The sequence below is a fragment of the Pelophylax lessonae genome (genome assembly GCF_965119305.1).
Source record: "Pelophylax lessonae genome assembly, chromosome: 7".
Taxonomy (NCBI): Eukaryota; Metazoa; Chordata; class Amphibia; order Anura; family Ranidae; genus Pelophylax; species Pelophylax lessonae.
Window position 1 is genome coordinate 123,862,916 of NC_138774.1, and position 20,618 is coordinate 123,883,533.

The following is a 20,618-nucleotide window of genomic DNA, read 5'->3' on the forward strand; positions in this document are numbered from 1 at the left end:
AGGGTGATCATGTGGTGAATCCGCAGCTGGGACCACCCTTATGTGAAAGAGGACCGCCTGCAATTTCAAAAAGTAATTTAACGTCAAAGTACCGATGTAAATCAGCGGTGGGCAGTCCGGAAGTGGTTAATCATGGAGCACCTGGAGCGAGTATCACCACCTGACCAACTCTCAGACCCTGGGGGTCTCAGTCTGCCTGGCGGCCATGACGGCGGCCCTGCAGTCACTTGTGTCAAAGGTTGATTTGGCCCTGCAAAAGTGGCCTGGCAAGAAGCGCCCCCCACCTTCACCTGCATCCCCTGCCTCCTCAGAGTTGGAGATGGATTCGGCTACCGCAGACGTAAGTCAACCCACTAGGACTGTGTCCATGCACCCTGAGTGTTCTAACAGTGAGGATGAATCCTCTTCCACTGCAACCGCGCATAAAAAGTCACTGGTGTAGGCACTGATTGTATCAGTGCGGGAAACTTTAAAGTTGGTGGACTCAGCTGATGTTGAGTCGGTTACGCCGTTGCAGTTTGGCACCCACAGTTCATCCCAGGTGACTAAGATGAGTCCCTTTCCTGCCTATTTTGATGAGACTGTCACTAGTCAGTGGGGATCCCCGAAACGCATGGTTGGAATACCTAAGCGTTTTGCTAGGAGATACCCCTTTGAGGAGTCTCTCTTGGAGAAGCTGACGGTTCCACTGACGGTGGACTGTCAGGTTTCCAGGTTGAATAGGGCCATGCTTTTACTGGTGGAGAATTCCCTATCCTTTAATGACCCTGTGGACAAGAGCGCTGAGGCTCTGGTCCGATACCTTTTCACCGTGAGGGTTCAATTTTGAGGCCGGTGTTTGCTATCACCTTGCAATCCCAGACTTTGACGGAATGGACAAAAATTTTATTCCAGGATCTGGAAGGGGATCAACATCCTCCTGAGCTGGCAGAGCAGTTGATTCAGGGGCTACAGTACATCTGTGACGCATCCTTGAGATGCGGTCCCTTTGGCTGGCAGAGCACCTGCGACGGCTGTGATTCTTCCCCGCATGATATGGTTGAAGTACTGGTCGGCCGACCAGGCTTCTAAAAAGGTATTGACTGATCTCCCTTTTGTAGGAGACCGTTTTTTTGGTGCCTCAATGGAGGAAATCATTAAAGGTCTTATGGAAGGTAAAAGTACTTTGCTTCCGCAGGTTGCTAAGAGCAAGGAACCTCGTCGTAAATATGGTCCTTTTTTCTCAGCTTACCGAGTTGATTCGGTCCAGTTACAAGATCGAGTTTTGGTCCTTGCCTCTGGCAAGGTTCTTTCCTTCCAACTACGCCTGTCTCCCAATCAGCTGCAGGGCCTTTACAGGGTGGTGCAGGACCTGTTGGCACAAGGAGTCGTTGTGCCGGTTCAAGAGTCTGAACGTTTTATTTAAATCTGTTTACTGTTCCCAGGAAGGAAGGCAAGGTCCGCCCGATCTTGGACCTCAAGGATCTGAACCACTTTGTGCGGGCTCAGAAAGTTCAGATTGAGTCCATTCGCACGGCAGTGGCATTCCTTTATCAAGGGGACTTTCTGGCCTCTATCGATATCAATATACCTTCATATCTCAATATATGCCAGTGTTGGCCTTGCTCAGGCAGAAAGGCATCGCGGTGTTGGGATACCTAGACGATCTGCTTCTGCATGCAGTGTCTTCATCGGCTCTAGAAGTTGATTTGGACATTACTGTGCGAACTTTGCATGAGTTTGGCTAGACACTGAATTTTCAAAAATCAGCTCCAAATCTGTCCACCAGGCTGGACTACTTGGGCCTGATGCTGGATTCAGCCTCGGCCCAGGTGTTTCTTCCACAGGCGAAACTGTTAAAGTTGCAGGATGAAATTCGACTCCTGTTGTCCAACCGTTGGTCGTCTCTCAGGACTTGCATGCAAGTGCTGGGCCTAATGGTTTCCACCTTCGAAGCAGTTCCGTTTGCTCAGTTCCATACCAGACCTCTGCAAATGGAGATTCTTGTGAAATGGAACAAGGATCCACAGTCGCTAGACAATCTGATCCTGTTGAGCGTGGGGTACAAGAGGCTCTCTAACCTGGTGGCTCCGCTCTCTGGCGCTTTGTCTAGGGAAGTCCTTTCTCCCCCTGTTTTGGATAGTGGTTACCACGAATGCCAGCCTGTCCGGGTGGGGAGGTGTCTTGGGCATTTACACAGCTCAAGGAGTTTGGACTCGGGAGGAGTCCAGTGTGCTGATCAACATCCTGGAGATGTGGGCAATCAGGCTTTGTCTGTCCCAATAGACGGATCACCTGCAGAGGTGCCCTGTAAGGGTACAATCAGACAATGCCACTGCTGTGGCATATGTCAATCATCAAGGAGGCACAAGAAGTGCCCTGGTTGCCCGGGAAGTAGCCGGCATCCTAAGATGGGCAGAACGACATGTTCCAGCCCCCATTGCTGTGCACATTCTGGGGTAGAGAGTTGGCAGGAGGACTACCTCAGTCGACAGACATTGGATCAGGGAGAAGGGTCTCTCTATCCGGAGGTGTTTCATCAACTGTGTCTCCGATGGGGGACTCCTGATGTGGACCTGTTGGCCTTCTGTCTCAACAGGAAGGCGTGGTGGTTCCTGTAAAGGTCTCAGGATCCTCTGGCCGACGCCGCAGACGCCCTGGTGGCCCCTTGGGTTCAGTATCGTATGATTTATGCCTTTCCCCCAAAACAACTTCTGTCGAGACTGCTATGCAGGTGGAAGGGATTCCAGTCATTCTGGTGGCACCAGACTGGCCTCGCCAGTCTTGGTACGCAGGTCTAGTAAGGCTGGTAGCGGGCACTCCTTGGAAACTTCTTCTCAGAGAGGATCTTCTGTCTCAAGGACTGATCTTCCATCCAGCTTTACGGTCGTTGGCTTTAACAGCATGGCTATTGAAAGCCAGGTGCTGAAGGACAGAGGGCTGTCGAGGTTGGTGATTCCTACGCTGTTGAAAGCTAGGAAATCTACTTCACTGAAGGTTTATCATCGAGTTTAGAGGGTATACATTACTTGGTGTGAGTCTCGGGGGTTTCTCCCTGTTCCTTTTCTGTGTCTCGTCTGCTGGAGTTTCTACAACTAGGTTTAGATCAACGTTTGGCTCTGGGCACCATCAAGTGACAGATTTCCACCTTGGCCATATTTTTTCAAAGGCCATTGGCTGGGATTTCCTTGGTACACACATTTGTGCAGGGGGCTCGCCATCTGGCTCCTCCAATGAGATCCCTGGTACCTCCATGGGATCTCAATTTGGTACTGTTGGTGCTTAAAAACCCTCCTTTTGAAAATATTTGAGGACTTCCTGTGATCACTCTGTCACAGAAGGTGGCCTTTTTGGTGGCTATTACTTCTGCGAGTAGGGTGTCAGAGTTGGCTGCGTTGTCTTGTCGGTCACCTTGCCTGATGGTGCACATGGACCAAGTGGTGTTATGACCCTGTCAGGCGTTCCTTCCTAAGGTCATCTCGGGGTTTAATTTAAATGAGGATATTGTGTTGCCATCTTTGTGTCCTAAGCCAAAACATCCTAAAGAAATTGCCTTACACTCCTTGGATGTGGTTTGGGCAATCAGGGTGTACCTGGCGGTGACTGAGTCAATTTGTAAATCTGATTCTTTGTTTGTCCTTACGGATGGATCTCGTAAGGGGCAGGCTGCATCTGCTGCGACCATTTGCAGATGGATCAGACAGACGGTAGTGCAGGCCTAGTTTTTTTATCGGTCAGGTTTCTCCTTTCCCTGTCAAGGCATATTCTACGAGGGCGCTTAGTGCCTCCTGGGCCTTCCGTCATCAGGCGTCAGTGGTTAAGGTGTGCAAGGCGGCTATGGGGTCATCTGTGCACATATTCACAAAGTTTTATAAGGTGGATGTCCTTGCATCTTCAGATGCTGCGTTTGGCCGCAAAGTTTTGCAGGCTGCAGAGGCTCCTGCCTCTTGAGAGTGTATTTTTTCCTAGTGGTGAGCTCCAGTTGTTCCTGGTTGAGCTCCTGGTTGACTATGTTTAGCCCTTGTTTGGAATTAAATCTATTGTTGTGTTTTTTCCCACCCCTCATATTGACACTGCTTTGGGACATCCCAAGGGTCTAAGAAGATATGGAGCTGTGTCCATCAGTGAACGAAAGAGAAAACTGGATTTTTGTCTTACCGTAAAATCCTTTTCTCTGAGGTTCACTGATGGACACAGCACCCGCCCCTCTGTTGGGTTGAGTTATGTATTCTTCTGACACTGCTTGTTGCAAACTGTAAACCCCCATGTATATCAGGAAACTACTGTAACAGCATAGAAACACCCTCATACAAAATCATACAATTCAGTTTCACGCATTGCGCATTCATTGGTTCTATACTGAGGAAAGGAGGGAAGGAGGGAACCGGGAAAGAAAGGAAGGAAAAAAGCTAGCTCAGCATATGAGCTCTATGGTATCCAGGGGTGAGAAGTGCCAAATGCTGTATTGGAGTTGGATTTCTGACAAGTCTTCTTGCAATTTGGAACTTTACATTAAAGACAGCTTAGCAGTGTCTTTAAAACACAAACTATTATGAAATAAGGATGGAAGAAAGGAAGAAAGGAAGGAAGATTTCTTGGCATATGAGCTTTATGGTATCCAGGAGTTAGTGCCAAATGCAGTATTCCACCCTCAACCTACTTTTCATTACAAACATTCAAAATTTACTTTCAGACCCTGTCTTGTAGTAGACTTGTGAGCTCTTCCTATATCTTTAATAAAGCCAGATATATTATGCTTTTTGCATAAATGCAGACTGGTGTGAATGTACAATATATATGTCAAGCGCTGCGTACGTTGACAGCACTATATACTGTAAGTACCTGTAAAAAAAAATAGTAAAGTTGATAACATGTCAGAGCAGAGATGGATGCCAAATTCTTGATTTTGAAAAATATTATTACTGCTTGGCAAATAAATTAAACATGTGTTTGCTAATAAATTAACCCATTTTGTGGGGAACATTTTACACACATTGAGATTCTTTTTACAAAGGCAAAGCATGTAGAGATTCTGTAAATCTTTCAGATGTACCCAGCTAGTACTAAAATCCACCCAAGTATGGCATGGGGGGGGCTGTAGGTGGAAGCAATGCCACTATGTTGTGAAATTATCTTTCCTAATGCATCACCCCGGTATTCATCATACCATTATATATGTATTGATTTTGTTTTTTAATTCTTCCATTTATTTAATTTTTTTGTGCTACCAGAAAAGAGAGGCCAGTATGAACTCTGATGATTCCAAGTTAGTATAACTATTGTGTGTGATCGTGGTGTGTTGGGATGTTACAAATAACAGTTTATTTTCATCTAAAAGGATTGCTTCAAGTAGAACTTTTTTGTAAAAAAATGTTTCTACTTTAGTATAGACTGTTGATGAAACTTTTCATTTGGGGCATAGACAGTAAAATTTTTTTTCGAAGGTTCTAACTTCCCCATACCACCCCACTCCCTCAAAACAAAGTGGGGATCTACTTTAAAACCTATCTGTTCCAAGGCATGCTGCATGCGGAATCACTGGTTTATTATTTTTCTGGAGAGGCAAAGTTTCATGAGGACCCATATCAGCTTACTTGCCATTATCATTATGAAGTGGAACGATGTCTGTTTTGCATGGGCATGGAATGATACTGTGAATATTTTTTACATATATCTATTTACATTTATTATTTGTTCTTTCTGTAGTTACATTTCAAAATTAATCATCCAAGCAAACTCTTCAGGCACTCCAGAATCCCTTGCTGCGAAGTTGCAAAATCTTCTGGAAGATCTTAAAGATGAACAGGGCAATATCAATTTTTCCATAGAGAGTGTGAGCATAAAGACCTTGGGTAATTATTTTTGTTACAAAGCATTACATGCAAAGCTAACCTATAAACCTTGTGTTTACTGTTCAATTTCCTTCTGTTTTTCATGGACTAGCTCTTCACAGTTAACCATGTATGCCTAAAAATAATATGACAACATGGCAGCAGCCTTATAACAATTGCACAATTCAGTTTTACGGGATACTAATGTGTGGGCTTTGAGTTAATTGTTTCACCTGCTATAAAGTAAATATACTGTACCTTATATGTAAACTAGTAAAGCCTGTAAATAAAAAGCCAACATAAAAAGTAAAAGGGAACCTGACAGAGCCCACACAGGAGCGTTTAATATGCAAAATGTGACTATCAGCACTGAAGTTTGAGCTCTGACATGTCTTTCTGCAATGTACATACCTTACTAAAGGTCCACTAAGATGCTCATGTTGCAGTTTTTTTTAAAGAGAAATCAGACGCCTCTTCAAAATAGGGGCTAGAACCCTGTGGAATAAATATTATCACCCCACCTACTGAAGTTTTGACAACCCTGTAAAGAACCCATCATGGGGGAAGGGGGTCCTCCACACCTGGCTCTTCATTGACTTCCTCTTTTTTCCCCGAATAAATCTAGACCAGGGGTGTCAAACTCAATTTCATCACGGGCCGCATAAGCATTATGGTTGCCCTCAAAGGGCCGGTTGTACCTGTAAGATTAGATGTCCAGAGCACCCCACGCCCCCTTACACCCTTACATGAGATGTCAAGAGCCCCCCACCACTATCAGAAGTCAAGAGTCTTGCAGCCTTCCTTACATCACAATGCACCCCCTTACCTTGTGCTGCTGCCAGGAAGAAGATGTGGGTGGAACTGGGAAGAAGTGCAGTTCTGCTCTTGTTTTTAGTTCTGTCTTACAATTCATTTCCCCAATTGCCGCACCCACACTTTCTCTAGAATAAATACAGCAGCACCATTATTTCACTGTTAAGCCCTTAAGTGAATCCACATTGGGATTTGGTCAAAGAACCCATATGTTCAGTGATCAGACAAGCTTTCCTGAATTAGTCCTTCAGAATTTCAAGATCACTAACAGAGCAAGTGCAGATGTGTGTCAGTAAGGTACATGATATTCAAAATGTTCTCCTTTTATCTGCCAGATGCTGCTGCACGCATTCTTGTTTTACTGGAAAACTGACAGAAACATGTAAGGGTAGGGTGATGGGGTGGTCATCACATCCTCCATGTTCCCCTCCTTGTTGGGTGCCAAGCAGGGGTTGCATGAGAGGCCTACCCTGGGGTGGGTTCTTCTGGGATACACTAGGCACTTTAAATAGGGTCACTGCCTTTCACAGGGGTAGCTTTTCTTAGAACAACTGACTGATGTCTAATAAATTCCCATAATATTTCTGTATATCACCACGGCGGCTTGTGCATTTAGGAAGGACATGCAAAGCTCTTGCACTCTCCACCTGTCAAGCACATCACTGCTACCCCACTTCAAAAGAAGGTATAGAGCCCTGTTGTGCATCTAAAACGGACTCTATGCATGAACTTCACTTAACTCTTTCATACCTGTGCACAGGACATGGGCCTCAGTAGTACAGATCTGCTCCCATTGCTATGGAAGACAGATTGCTGCTGAAGAAGTGCTGTCAATATCTTCCTAGCTGTAAGAGGCTATCTCACCTGCCCCATGTACACCCTTAATGACAGGCTGCTCGATAAACCTTCCATACCTTTGGTAACCACTTATTCTTCACACTTCAATAACTCTTGTACCGTTATCTTCATACCCCAATGTGTTTAGTGACCCAACTGTAGACTATATGTTCCAGTTACTTGCATTACATTCCTTTAGTAACTTCAGACCAGGCAGAGGCAAAGTTTCCAAAGCTTAACTTAAAAATAACTTAACTTTACTTATAATAAATTACCATGATGAAATTCACCAGTAACAGTTTAACATAAAGTGCAGTCATTTCCCTAACATTGCAAAAATAAAAAAATAAAATTAATAACCGCGCTAGTGGAACAAAACATTATAGCTGCAATTTCAAGTCTGACCACACCCCAGTGAAATAATATAAATTAAGTCACGCTAAACATTTAAATGGATCAAATTAAAGTCCATAGAAAGTCCAACAAATTAAATTAGTAATAAGAATCCGTGATGTTCAATCCAGACTCCCAATGGACATGTGCTTACCAAAAGGTGAACAAATAAAGCGAGTTATTTATAACCAAGGCCTTGTCAACTTGATTGAAGAAAAACCAAGAAATGCTCGCAGTAATAGTGAAATCGTTACGTCATAAATAATAAAAGAAAAACCGCAATAGCGTAAAACCCAATAACAATGGATACATTCAATACCATAAATGACACCAAGGTGAATATATCCAGTGATTAAAGAAAAAGAAAAAAAGTTGGTGCTCAAATAGTGAATAAATGAAATCCTCCACCAATATTTGCGCTGCTTACCAGAACACAAATGGATATGCACAGAAACAAATCAGAGGGAGATAAGGTCCAGTGCAGAAGGACATCTGTAGATACTCCTTACCAGAGATCAAACTAGCAATCACATGAAACAACCAAAGGATAGTGCTTATCCTCCACCATGTAGAATCGCCTCTTACCAGACTAATAAGCTGTATATGCTTATGGGGAACCCAAATTCAAATGATATAGGCGCTTGTGGAACTCCTCTAATCTGTGCAGGCTCGACTCGGAATGACTCCAAAAGAGACCCCCAAAGTAATCACCGGCAAAAAGAAAGGAGAAGCCTCCATAGTGTAAAACCGCATATAAATTTATTCAAAAAAAGGGATATAAAACTCACATGCAGGGGTACAAATGATCGTATGTGAAAGCCGCCGGCCGGACGGCTCCGCACATCCGCACTTCCTGAACGCTATAGGGTGACGTCAGTACGCCGTGTCCTTAAGCCGTTTCGTCACAGATGACGTTTTCAAAGGTGCGGACGGCGCACTGACGGCTGACGCCATCTATTTAAGGAAGAGCTGGGCTGGGTAACCGGAAGTTGGTGATACTAATTCAGCCATCTTAAAAGAGGGACCAGTAAAGTCAACAAAAACCAGAACCAAGTGCCCGAAATTATTAAAAAGAAATAGATAAAATAAATGCTGAGATAGACAAATATTGAAACCTGCCATAACATCAGCAAAACAACATAAACAATTACATAAAAATATCAATGGTGATTAATTCATTATTAATAATTGAATCATATGATATAATATATCACTACCACATTCTATAAAAAATAGCACCACCTAGTGGTTATAAATTATACTGAAATCTTATGTCTAAATCCAGTATAATAAAATGACCAACATTTCCATTTGTCTATTATTATCAACATAACAAATAATTATACACCGATACACTAATATAAATTCGATGATTTACTAGGAAACGGGCCAAAATCGATATTAACCCAACGACACCAAGAATCTGGTTCGTTAAGAAAATTAAATAAAAAATATAATTTTTTTGTAATAAAGAGGCCAAGTAATTTAGCCACTCTTATTACCAAATGTCATCCTAAAAATAGTGATGAAAGAGTCAGTTATGAATAAATGTATAATAATAACGTCAACTATAAGCCAATACACAAAATTAAATCAGCAGGCTTGATGTTTATCAATAATCATTTATAGTCCACACCCAAAAAATTGGCATTATCAATACAAAAAATCAGGTAAACAGTATAATATACCATAGGATCCATCATGAATTGTAAGGACAATATCATGTATTAATTATATATTCCAATGGGATCGATGGTTATATAAGTGTAAGCCAATCCAATAAAGGTACTAATTTGGTAGAATAGAAATGTCCCAGATTATACAAAAATCATTAATACCCAGTGATGTAACTAAAGCTAATATTAGATTATGCATTGTCAATAAAAGCGTTTAGTTCAACATCGATGTTAAGACCAAAAGGCGTATATGTTTTGGCCCGGTAAATCCATGCCATCTCTAATTTTGAGATACCTCTAACAAGAGGCTTCCCCCTCCAATGGGGCACAAATTTGTCAATCCCTAAAAATAAAATGTTCTTATGATCTTTGTAATGATTTAGGGCGTAGTGCTTGGACACAGAATTTTTGGGAAAACCCTTCTTAATGTTTGACACATGTTCATTTAATCTAACATGTAAGGGGCGTTTCGTCCTACCTATATATTGATACCCGCATGGGCAATGGAGCAGATACACAACCCCAGTGCTCATGCAGGAAATAAAGGGCTCTATAGTATGGATTTTACCTGTGCTTTTTGCTACAAATTCCTTGACTGTCGTATGTTTATTGGAATTCAAAGAACATATTCGGCATCTATTGCACTTATAAAAGCCGGTTAATTGATTTAGAAAGGTAGGTTTGGGTAATGGTGGTTCCAAAATATTTGGTGCCACCTTATCTCTCAAAGTAGGAGCCCCTTTAAAGACCACTCGTGGACGGTCAGGGAGGGTCTTTCGCAGGACCGGGTCATTATTGAGAATATGCCAATGGCGATTGATGATATTCTTTATACTCATATGCTGGCTTGAAAAAATGTGACAAAAGGCAAGCTAAATGAATCATTACGGTCTGCCCTACCCAGGTTGTTCAATAAATAGTCTCTATCCACTTGACTAACCTCAGTTAAGGTTTGATGAAGGAATTCACCATCATACCCTTTATCCAAAACCGTTCTGTCAAAATATGGGCTTGAGCCTCAAATTCTTGGAAATTAGTGCAATTACGCCTAATGCGAAGGTATTGACCTTTAGGTATTGCTCGCAACCAAGGAGCGTAATTGAAGCTGATTGGTTTCTGTGCAGAGCTGCACCAGGTTTTGCACTCTCCAGGTTTGTATCACCTCAATGTGTTTTGCGACTGGTAAAGCACTGCAGGCAAGACTGTTTCTGCTTGCAGTATGCTGCCTATTTGTACCAGCCCCCTGGGAAGTCAAATTTCATGTTTCCTGCTTCAAAAGATTGTATTTACTATAAGGATTTTAAATGTGATTTCAAATGTATCTGTAACTTTTCTCAGTCTTGTTTAACCCTCTCGAAAAAACAAAATGCAAAAGTTCTCAACAATGCAGGATACAGTTTCACATAATTTCATGTAAAATTTGGTACAGTTTAGGGCTCTTTCACACGGCCGCTCCGTATGTCCGTATATCACCCCATCCGTTTGCGGGTGATATACGGACATAATGCTTGTCAATGGGATTGCGGATGTCAGCGGATTTTCGTCCTTTCAGTTCTGTTCCATTTTTTGGAATGGAACATAACCCTATTTTTCTTCCGTTAAAAAAACGGAAAGGATGCAAAATCGGGTGTCAGCAGTGTCATCCGCTGACATCCGCAATCCCCATAGACATACATTATGTCCGTATATCATCCGCAAACGGATGGGATGATATGCGGACATACGGAGCGGATGACACAAATGCGTCAACAAAAAAAAAAAAAAAGTGCCGCAGCGTAAGAAGAAATCGGAGCGGCCGCGTGAAAGAGCCCTTAGTGTTTACATTTTTGCTGCATTGTAGTACAGAAGGGGACATATTTGCATTTCTCTTGCCTTTTTAGCTGCTTAAACAACTAATCAAGATGTTGTATTTGCATAACAAACAGTCAATCGATATTCCTACTTTAACGAATTAGAATGTTTCATGTCCTTTGTAAAAAAAAAAAAAAAGAATGTCTCATGTCCAGGGAAGGCAAGGGACAAAATAATTGCTGCTATACACAATTAAACCCTTGTATATATTGCCTTACATCATTGTTTATTTTAATAGTATATATTACAAAATAGTTGTTTTTGTACTCTGCATTGCTTTGAAAAGAACATGTTATAAACTGAAATTCTAGCCGAAAATAATCTCATTAATCAACCTTATATTTGTATTTCTGAATATGAATTAACATTGAGTTTCTTTGGATGACCCTAATCCTTATGCACATTTTTTTTATGACTAATTTAGAGAAATGCCCTGCTGAGACAAAGCAGTATTATCATTTTACTTATGAGTGGAAGGAAACAAACCCTACCATGACCGCACAGATACAATGCTACACCAATCCAGATGAGTTTGTTTTAAGATACTGGTAAGATCAAAAATATTTGTAAACTATACATGTGGTGCGTAATGAGTTTGGATTGGGCAGTTTTACATTAAAGTGTTTGTAAGCCCTTCCATACACACATTGAAGTGACTAGCTTCAGGTGATACACAGAGATTAAACAAATGCTCCTGCATACATTGTACCTGTTCATCTGCAGTATTCTCTTCTACACATCTATACAGCCCTTCTATACATCCCTTCAAAGACCAGAATTTATAAAGTTTGTTTAAGAGTTCAGACAGAAGAGCTGAAATTACACACTGCAAAGCTTTGTGAGGAGAGCTCTGTGAGCTGATTGGAGAGAAGAGACACACCCCCTTCCACACAGCTCATAGAAACAGAGCTGAAGCTGTCATTCTACGGGAGATCCCTCCTCTGTCAAAACCAACAGACATAAATGACACTTAGTGCTCTGGATTGAGACACGTACACACTATAGAAGGATATGCTTTGTTCATGTTTCATGTCTGAGGTTTACAACCACTTTAATCCACCCCAGCACTTAAAAAAGAAGTATGGGGTTTGGTGTTATTGTCTATTTATACTTACCTATGTGGATACAGCATTGCTCTGATCGAAAACCGCCAAGCGCTCGGCTCTGACAGCTTCCTGAGTAGAGAGATGCTGACTGTCAGTCACAGCTCTCTGCTCTGCCCCCTCCTCGCTCATTGGAGCACTGAGCTGTGGAGTCACGGGGAGTGGCCAGCTTAGGCTCTCAGCGGCTTGCTGAGAGGCTGAGCCAAGTGTCAGTCCAGGCACCTGGTGGATCCAGATTCCGTGGTCGTGATAACGCAGTGCCCGAACCAACATCTGTGACATCAGCAGAGAGCAGACTTCAGACTCTCTACTGAAAACAGGTCACAGGAGTCCAGAGCGAACTGCATAGAAGATGTACAACCAAACAAGCTTTGGCTGTACATCTCCTTTAATCAATTTCCTATTTTTCAAAATCCTAACTTTAAGTCCCTAAACCTTGACCCAGACAATTACCTAAAACGAACTAAGTTCCTTCTTAACACTTACTCTATCTATTGCCAGTTTTTTTTTTTTTTTTTTGGTGCCAGAGCTATCAGTGGCAAACGATAAAAATACCCAAAACAGCCATATTGACCATCAATCATCTCAGTTTGTGATTGTTAGCTTGTGATTTTGCTAATGCAGTATACAGTAAATAACACAGCACCAATGGTCATTATAAGCTCACTTGTCCTCAAACTGAGGCCACTTAGTGTTTGTCCTTCCTCGTGCTGGTCGATTTTTTTTTTTTTTTCCCTTTAGTTCTATCAGTGTAATTTCGGAAAGGGCTGAGTGGAAAGACCCTGATTTCAGCAGATGTGTTCTTCTAACATCACTTCCTAATTCATTTGAGGATCTTGATAACATCACTGTGACACCAGGTAATAACAGATGTGCTGATTATTATTTATCATTGTTAACAGGGTACAGCATTTTTTTTTTTTTTTTTTTTTATTGATGACACATGCATTTTTGAGGATTTCACCAAAAGTCATATTTTCATAGATAATAAATAAACTGAATAAACATACATAAAACTTTGATCAGAAGAATAAGATTTGTTTTTGCTTGTGGGGAAAGCGTTGTTAATATTCATTCTTTATGCTTTGTGTTAATTGGTGTTATATACATCTTTTTAACCACTTAAGCCCCAGAAGATTTTACCCCCTTCCTGACCAGGCCCTATTTTGCAGTTCGGCACTGCGTGACTTTAACGAACAATTGCGCAGTCGTGCAACGTTATACCTAAACGAAATATATGTCCTTTTTTTCCCCACAAACAGAGCTTTCTTTTGGTGGTATTTGATCACCTGTGCGATTTTTACTTTTTGCGCTATAAACAAAAAAAGAGCGTACATTTTGCAAAAATAACAATATTTTTCGCATTTTTTTATATGAATTTCCCAAAAAAATGTAAAAATCAAAATTTTTTAACATTTTAGGCCAATTTGTTTTCTGCTACATATGTTTGGTAAAAAAAATTGCAATAAGTGTATTTTGATTGGTTTTCACAAAAGTTATTGTGTTTATTAACTAAGGGAACGATTTTGTCTTTTTTGTTGTTTGTTTGTTTTAACGAGTAATGGCGGCGATCTGCGATTTTTTTTTTCGGAACTGCGACATTGCGGCGGACAGATTGGACCCTTGACTGACATTTTTGACACTTTTGGGGGTATCAGTGACATTACTACAGTAATCAGTGCTATACATATGCACTGTTACTGTAAAAATGACACTGGCAGCGAAGGGGTTAACTTTATTGGTGATGCAGGGGTTAAGTGTGTCCCTAGGGGCGTGCTTCTAACTGTAAAGGGGCGTGGCTAGTGGTGTAACAACAGAGACATACGATCCTACATAGCAGGACCGTATGATCTCTGTTCTTACACAGGGGAGAATGACAGGTGGCTTTGTTTACATCAGCCGCCTGCCTTTCTCCCTCTCCACAGGGAGATCGCGGGTGGCCGGCAGACAACGGGTCCGCCGGTCACACGCTCGGGGATGTGCAGGAATAAGCAGGGGCGGGAGCACGCCTCCGGGAGCCTCACAGGCTAGTGACGTAGTACTACGTCACTTTGCCTGTGAGGGGCTGACTGCAGCAGTAAATATACTGGGGGCGGTCGGCAAGTGGTTAATAAAATTATCTGTATTTTTTTATATTTCAGTAGCAGATGCCACCTTATACCTAGGACTTTCTTTTTGATACTGGTATTATGAATGCTCATTTGATTGATTGCCCACTGTGTTCTTGTGAGAGCACTATCTCACTGAGAATCAGGCATATAATCATAGAATTGTTTTGCTGGGAAATAAATCACTGTGTGCATGATGATAAGGACAGAAAGGTTTTGGGACACGCAGAGCTCTGTAGTACAACAGACAGGACTGACAATGCTAGTTGCAGCAAAGGCTCTGTGGTAGCTCAATTATGTGCACATTGGATTTCTGGCAGGTCAACTGGTATTTTTTGATACCTGCAGCATTTTATAAGTGATAAAACTTGGTGACATGTTTTGGAGAGATGTACTGAATGTTTTTCTTGAATTTTGATGCAACATACTATATGTTTTAAAGTTTAACTAAAGGCAAAACTTTATTCTTAGTTTTGGATAGAGTGGAGAGGGATTTGAAACAATGCAGGTAACAGAAAAAAGCCGCTCAGGTGAGATAAAGTGCTCCGGTGCAGGTCGGATCCGTCATCCAGTAGTCCAATAATCAACAGAAAAAATGTGACCGCACTCAGGAGAAGATGAAGATGGAAGTGTTTAATTCCCCATACACTTGAATATACACAATGCTTCACACAGACACGGGACAGGTAAACGCGTTTCACGATTCCACAGATCGCTTATTCATTACCAATTACCATTACCTTTGGTAATGAATAAGCGATCTGTGGAATCGTGAAACGCGTTTACTTGTCCCGTGTCTGTGTGAAGCATTGTGTATATTCAAGTGTATGGGTAATTAAACACTTCCATCTGCATCTTCTCCTGAGTGCGGTCACATTTTTTCTGTTGATTATCAGAGGGATTTGAACACCTGTCAGCTTTTATTGCTGTCTATGCTTTGTTAAGGAGATTCACCCTCTCTATTTGTCCTGTTTAACATTATCAATGAAAGTGAAGGTAAAGAAAATCCCAAATTTTGGGTTGTCCCCAGAAAATTAATAGAGGGGAAATCTTCTAATGGGGAAACTAGTTCTGGTGTCAGGGCCTGGATTTGAATGCAGAACCTCTGCTGTGTCAGGCAATGTTTCTTTTTGCTGAGCTACCTTGAATGCTGGAGAGTTTTGGCTACAATTCCATGAATGATCTTGTCTTAAACCTTGTTTGTTTTGAAGCCCTGAACTCCTTGCTCCTTATATGAACTTTATGATCTAAACCATGTCTCTGCACTTCCTGTTTTCCAGATTATTGTGCTCTCTCAAGCTTGTGTCTTCCTTGCTGCTGTCCATATTTTACTACTACTTGTTATCAACCCTTGGCTTGTTCCTCGACTACGCTTCTGCCAAATCCCAACCTGCATTTACTCATTACTGACCCTTGGCTTGTTCCTCAACTTTGCTTCTGTTTGATCCCTACCTGCTTATCTGCCTTTGGACCCCGGCTTGCTCACCTCCTGGAGGGGCCATCCTGAGGACCACAACCTGGTACTAACACACAGAAAAGTCAATCTCCACCATCAGGAGCTTAATTTGCAAGGATTTCCCTTTACTTCCTCTTTAGCTATAGGACAGGAAGTGAAGGGTAATCTCCAAAATTGGATACAGATGGTGGAAAAAAAAATTGATAGGGGTTGTAACCCTTACTTTCTCTATCCATTTAACAATTTAGGATAAGCTTTAGAGCACTTCCAGGTCTTGGTTTTCTATACTTCCCTCTACAACAGTGTCAGTGCTTTGCTGTACAACACCACAATTTCTCTGCATTAAGCAGGTAGAACTGCCTTCCTTTGCAATTGTACTTATCCAATACCCCATTTTATTTTAAATACATATTTTTTTCAAATACTAAATATTTATTTTTAAGTTATTGTCCTCGGCTCTGTTTGTATTATAGAAAATGCTAAAAATTTGGCAGAACACATTTTAAACATGACAACAAAGGCGCAATCCCTGCCAGAAAGTGATATAAGGGTCATTCTAAGCAAAGTCTCTGAAATAATAGCATTGGCAGATACCGACGTTGAATTTGCCACGATTCATCTGAATGTTATAAACGACATCTTGACCAAAGCTAGATTTCTTTACAAATTTACAAATCGGTGAGTATACTATTTCCATTATCTGTTCTGTCAAAGGAAAATGAGAAAGTTACTTAAAGCTAAAGCCGGCCATAGATGGAGTTATTTTCTTTCTTGCAACAAATTGCTCAATTCCCCCATCAACACAGTCAGTTGGGGAATCCCACCTGTGGAGTTATTGTGTTCTTCTGGTGGGGGGGTGTGCGGAGCCATCCCTACCAGAAAAACACATTGATTATTGCCATTGGCAATAATCACATAGTAAATCCAACAGGCTCATTTTACCAAAGTTGTTCCATTGATCAACTCAGGCACATACATAGTTTAAATCTCAGGCCAGTCCCTGCTGAACCGGCCGATATTTTAACTGCCTATGGCCAGCTTAAGTATTGATGTTCTAGAGCCTTTAAAAGTAAGAAGTGAGTAAGAGATAAAAGTAATGTAACAAGTAAATATCCCCAGCAGACTATGTATTTAATTGTTTATCCATGTGCAGAAAATCTGACTTTCTCACTTAAAGCTGAACTCTGGCAGACATAGATAAGAAACCAATAATTCAAAGTCTTTATTTATTAACAATAAAATATATTTCTCTTACGTCCTCCGACAGTCGCCGCCACTTCATATTCATCACTAATGGGGTTATTGACCTTTGCTCTGCAGGAGTAGCTAGGCAACAAAATAGTTAATATCAAAGCTTTTAGCATATCCCACCCCTAGGGGGTGGTCCCCTCAGTCAATACCTCCCTGCTTCCTGCATTCCCAACTCAGTTTCTAATGCCTAGCTTAGGAGTAGGCTGGCTGTTCCTGTGCTGGGGCTCTCAGTCTCAGCCTCTATTCTCTTTTTGATTTTATTTTGAGTATTTTTCCCTTTCTTTTACTTAGCTGTTAATTTTCAGCATTAGTTAGCTTCTTCGGATGAAGATGATCGTGCGGAGCTGGGTCTCGGACTGGCCACCCTGGATCCCAGGGCTCAGGGCCAGGAGCTTCCCAGCCTGCCATCGAGCGTTCAGCGCAGGTTTCCCTGGCACATTGAACGACCCATCCCTGTTCGCTGCAGGGATGCTATCTGTGAGGTGGCTACCTCACTGGACGCCATTGCGGTTTCGCACCGCAGTTACACTGCGTCATAACTGCGACACTCCCTGTCCTCAGTGCAGCGGTTTGGTCGCTGGAGCAGGCTCCCCACGCCATCCGGACTGGTAAGTGTAACTCTATGTGGGGACCTGTCTATTTGGGTGTCAGTCTGGGACTGTGTGACCCTGCATGTCTGTGTGGCTGCTGAGCTCCCTGTCAGTTTCCCTGTGTGGACTTGCTGCCTGTGTGTGGGCTGCGGGGGGGGGCTCTCCCGCTCTGCTGGGTGAATGCATGAAGCAGGCTGGGTTTAGGCATGCTGTGAGGCGATCCCTGCGGCAAACCGCCATTTTTTTGGGCAGAATTATGGTGGCCGGTCCTGTATGGTAAAGCGAGGCGCCAAGCGCCGCCATTTTAGTGGCGATCGATCAGGCCACATGTCGGCGCCATGTTCTATTTGCCTGAGAAATCCTCAGCCGAGCGGCCATGTTTGTGTAGCCTTACATAGGCTTTATAGGGGCGGTCAGCATTGCATCACTTCCTTTTGCTTTGGGACAGCGATCGGTGGCAGCAGCCTGTGTGACCTCTCCAGGTTTTTACCTTTCTATTTTCCTGTATTCCTTTCCCAGTGTTCTTATCCCTGTGGGGGTCGGTGTATCAGTGGGTGCGGTGGGCTGCGCTCGCCGCGATCTTAAATGGGCAGTACTCCTTTTTCCTTATATTGCTGGGGCATGGATTCTCAGGATTGCAAGTTTCCTCCCACCTTGGTGGGGGGCCAAGGGGCTGCTGCTTCCCTGAGGGGGCTGATCTGGCTACTATTGTGGAAAATTTGGCTGCTCAGGTGCAGATGCTGGTGGCTGACCGATCCAAAAAACGGCCCAGAGTGTCTATTTCCTCTGATTCAGAGGGCGATGGGGCTGCTATGGCTGGAGTGCCCTTCTCAGGGTCTCACTCATCTCTGGACCTAGTGGGGTCTGAGGGGGAGGCTGAGGTAGAAGGGGTTGATAATTCTCCCCCTGGCTCGTCTGAAGAGCTTGCACTCATGGATGAGTTGGTTGCTTCTATCAAGCAAACGCTGCATTTGCAGGATGAACCATGTCCTCCTGTTTTGATGTCCTCTTATGGGACGCAAAGGAAACGCAAAACATCGCAGGTTTTTCCTTGCTCTGCGGAATTTCAGCGCGCAGTTGATGAGCAATGGCGCAATTTAAAGAAGCCTTTTGCTGTGCCGAGCAGGTTCAAACTGCGTTATCCATTTACACCCGCCACTGATGAACGTTGGTGTGTGCCGCCTCAGGTGGATCATGCAGTAGCGATTTTGAATAAATCCACTGCGATCCCTGCTGAGGATACCCCGGTGTTCCGGGACGCGACGGACAGGAGATTGGAGTCTCTGGCCCGTCATTCTTATACGGTTGCTGGTTCTATGCTGAAGCCTATTTTTGCTTCCATTATGGCAGCCCAGGCTATTGCGGATTGGACGCAGGTGCTCAGACGCACCCTGGTGGCTGACTCTGCTCCACCGACAACTTTGGCTATGGTGGATCAAATTCATCAGGGTGTCATGTATTTGTGTGATGCGGACTTAGATTTAGTCCCTTTGGCTGCGCGTCTTTCAAGTGTGGCGGTATTGAACCGTCGCCTGATATGGCTGAAATGCTGGTCTGTTGACCAGTCTTCTCGCAAGACTTTAGCTAATTTGCCCTACGTGGGATCCCGCCTTTTTGGCAAATCCTTGGATACTCTGATAAAGGGAATTTCTGGGGGTAAGAGCACTCTCTTGCCCCAAACGCACAAGAATAAGTTTGTTCGTGGTAAGAAGAATACTTCGTTTAGGCCCTCTCAGGGGTCCTTTCGTGCCTTTCGCTCGCACTATAAGGGCAAGCCCTTCAAGGGTCAAGGTTCCCAGAAGAAGCCGTGGACAGGTAAGCAGAAGTCCGGCCAGTCCGGGTCCACTGCCCATAACAATACGGCCTGAAGGGACGCCCTCACCCGGTTCTGGGGTGGGGGGACGTTTGCTCGGTTTTCTTCAACCCTGGCTGGACCGCATTCGGGACAGGTGGGTTCAGGAAATCGTTCGATCTGGATACAAGATCGAGTTTCTCTCTCGGCCGGCGGGCAGATTTTTCCCCTCAAATCTTCAGCTGTCTCCGGAGCGCTTGCAGGATCTGCACCTGGCGATACGGGACCTGCGGGCCCAGGGAGTGGTGGTTCCGGTGCCTCATCGGGACAGATTCCGGGGGTTCTATTCCAATCTGTTCACTGTGCCCAGAAAGGAGGGCAAGGTACGTCCGATTCTGGACTTGAAAGCGCTGAACCACTTTGTGCGGGTTCGCAAGTTCCGCATGGAATCCCTGCGATCAGTGGTAGCTGCTCTGGTTGCGGGGGAATTCATGGCCTCCATCGACTTGAAGGATGCGTACCTTCACATCCCCATTTTCGAGGGTCACCAGAGGTACCTTCGATTCGCCATTGCGGAGGATCATTACCAATTTGTGGCGTTGCCCTTTGGTCTCGCTTCGGCTCCGCAGGTTTTCACCAAGTTACTTGCGCCGGTTCTGGCTTTATTGAGAGCCCAGGGCATTTCTGTCCTGGGTTATCTGGACGATATCCTGATTCGGTCTGCGACCAGTCAGGGCCTGGTGAACGACCTGTCCATCACGATGCAGACTCTGCAGGAGTTCGGGTGGACGATAAATTTTCCAAAGTCGACTCTGTGTCCATCGGTTCGTCTTCCCTACCTGGGAATGATCCTGGACTCTGTTCAAGCGAAGGTCTTCCTGCCGGAAGACAAGCTACGGATGCTTCAGGACGAATTTCAGTCCCTCAGGGACAATCAG

At 43.5% G+C, this 20,618-nt stretch overlaps 1 protein-coding gene across 1 annotated transcript in view; it reads left to right on the forward strand.

Moving 5' to 3' along the window:
• Window positions 1–20,618, forward strand: part of ADGRG4 (adhesion G protein-coupled receptor G4) — a gene marked incomplete at its 5' end in the record, with an annotated part of 116,923 nt that overhangs the window by 43,016 nt on the left and 53,289 nt on the right. Inside the window, 4 exons of the mRNA XM_082264164.1 lie at window positions 5,686–5,831; window positions 11,805–11,928; window positions 13,225–13,343; window positions 16,521–16,725. Coding sequence (XP_082120290.1) covers window positions 5,686–5,831; window positions 11,805–11,928; window positions 13,225–13,343; window positions 16,521–16,725 — 594 coding nt within the window. The remainder of the gene's footprint in view (window positions 1–5,685; window positions 5,832–11,804; window positions 11,929–13,224; window positions 13,344–16,520; window positions 16,726–20,618) is intronic.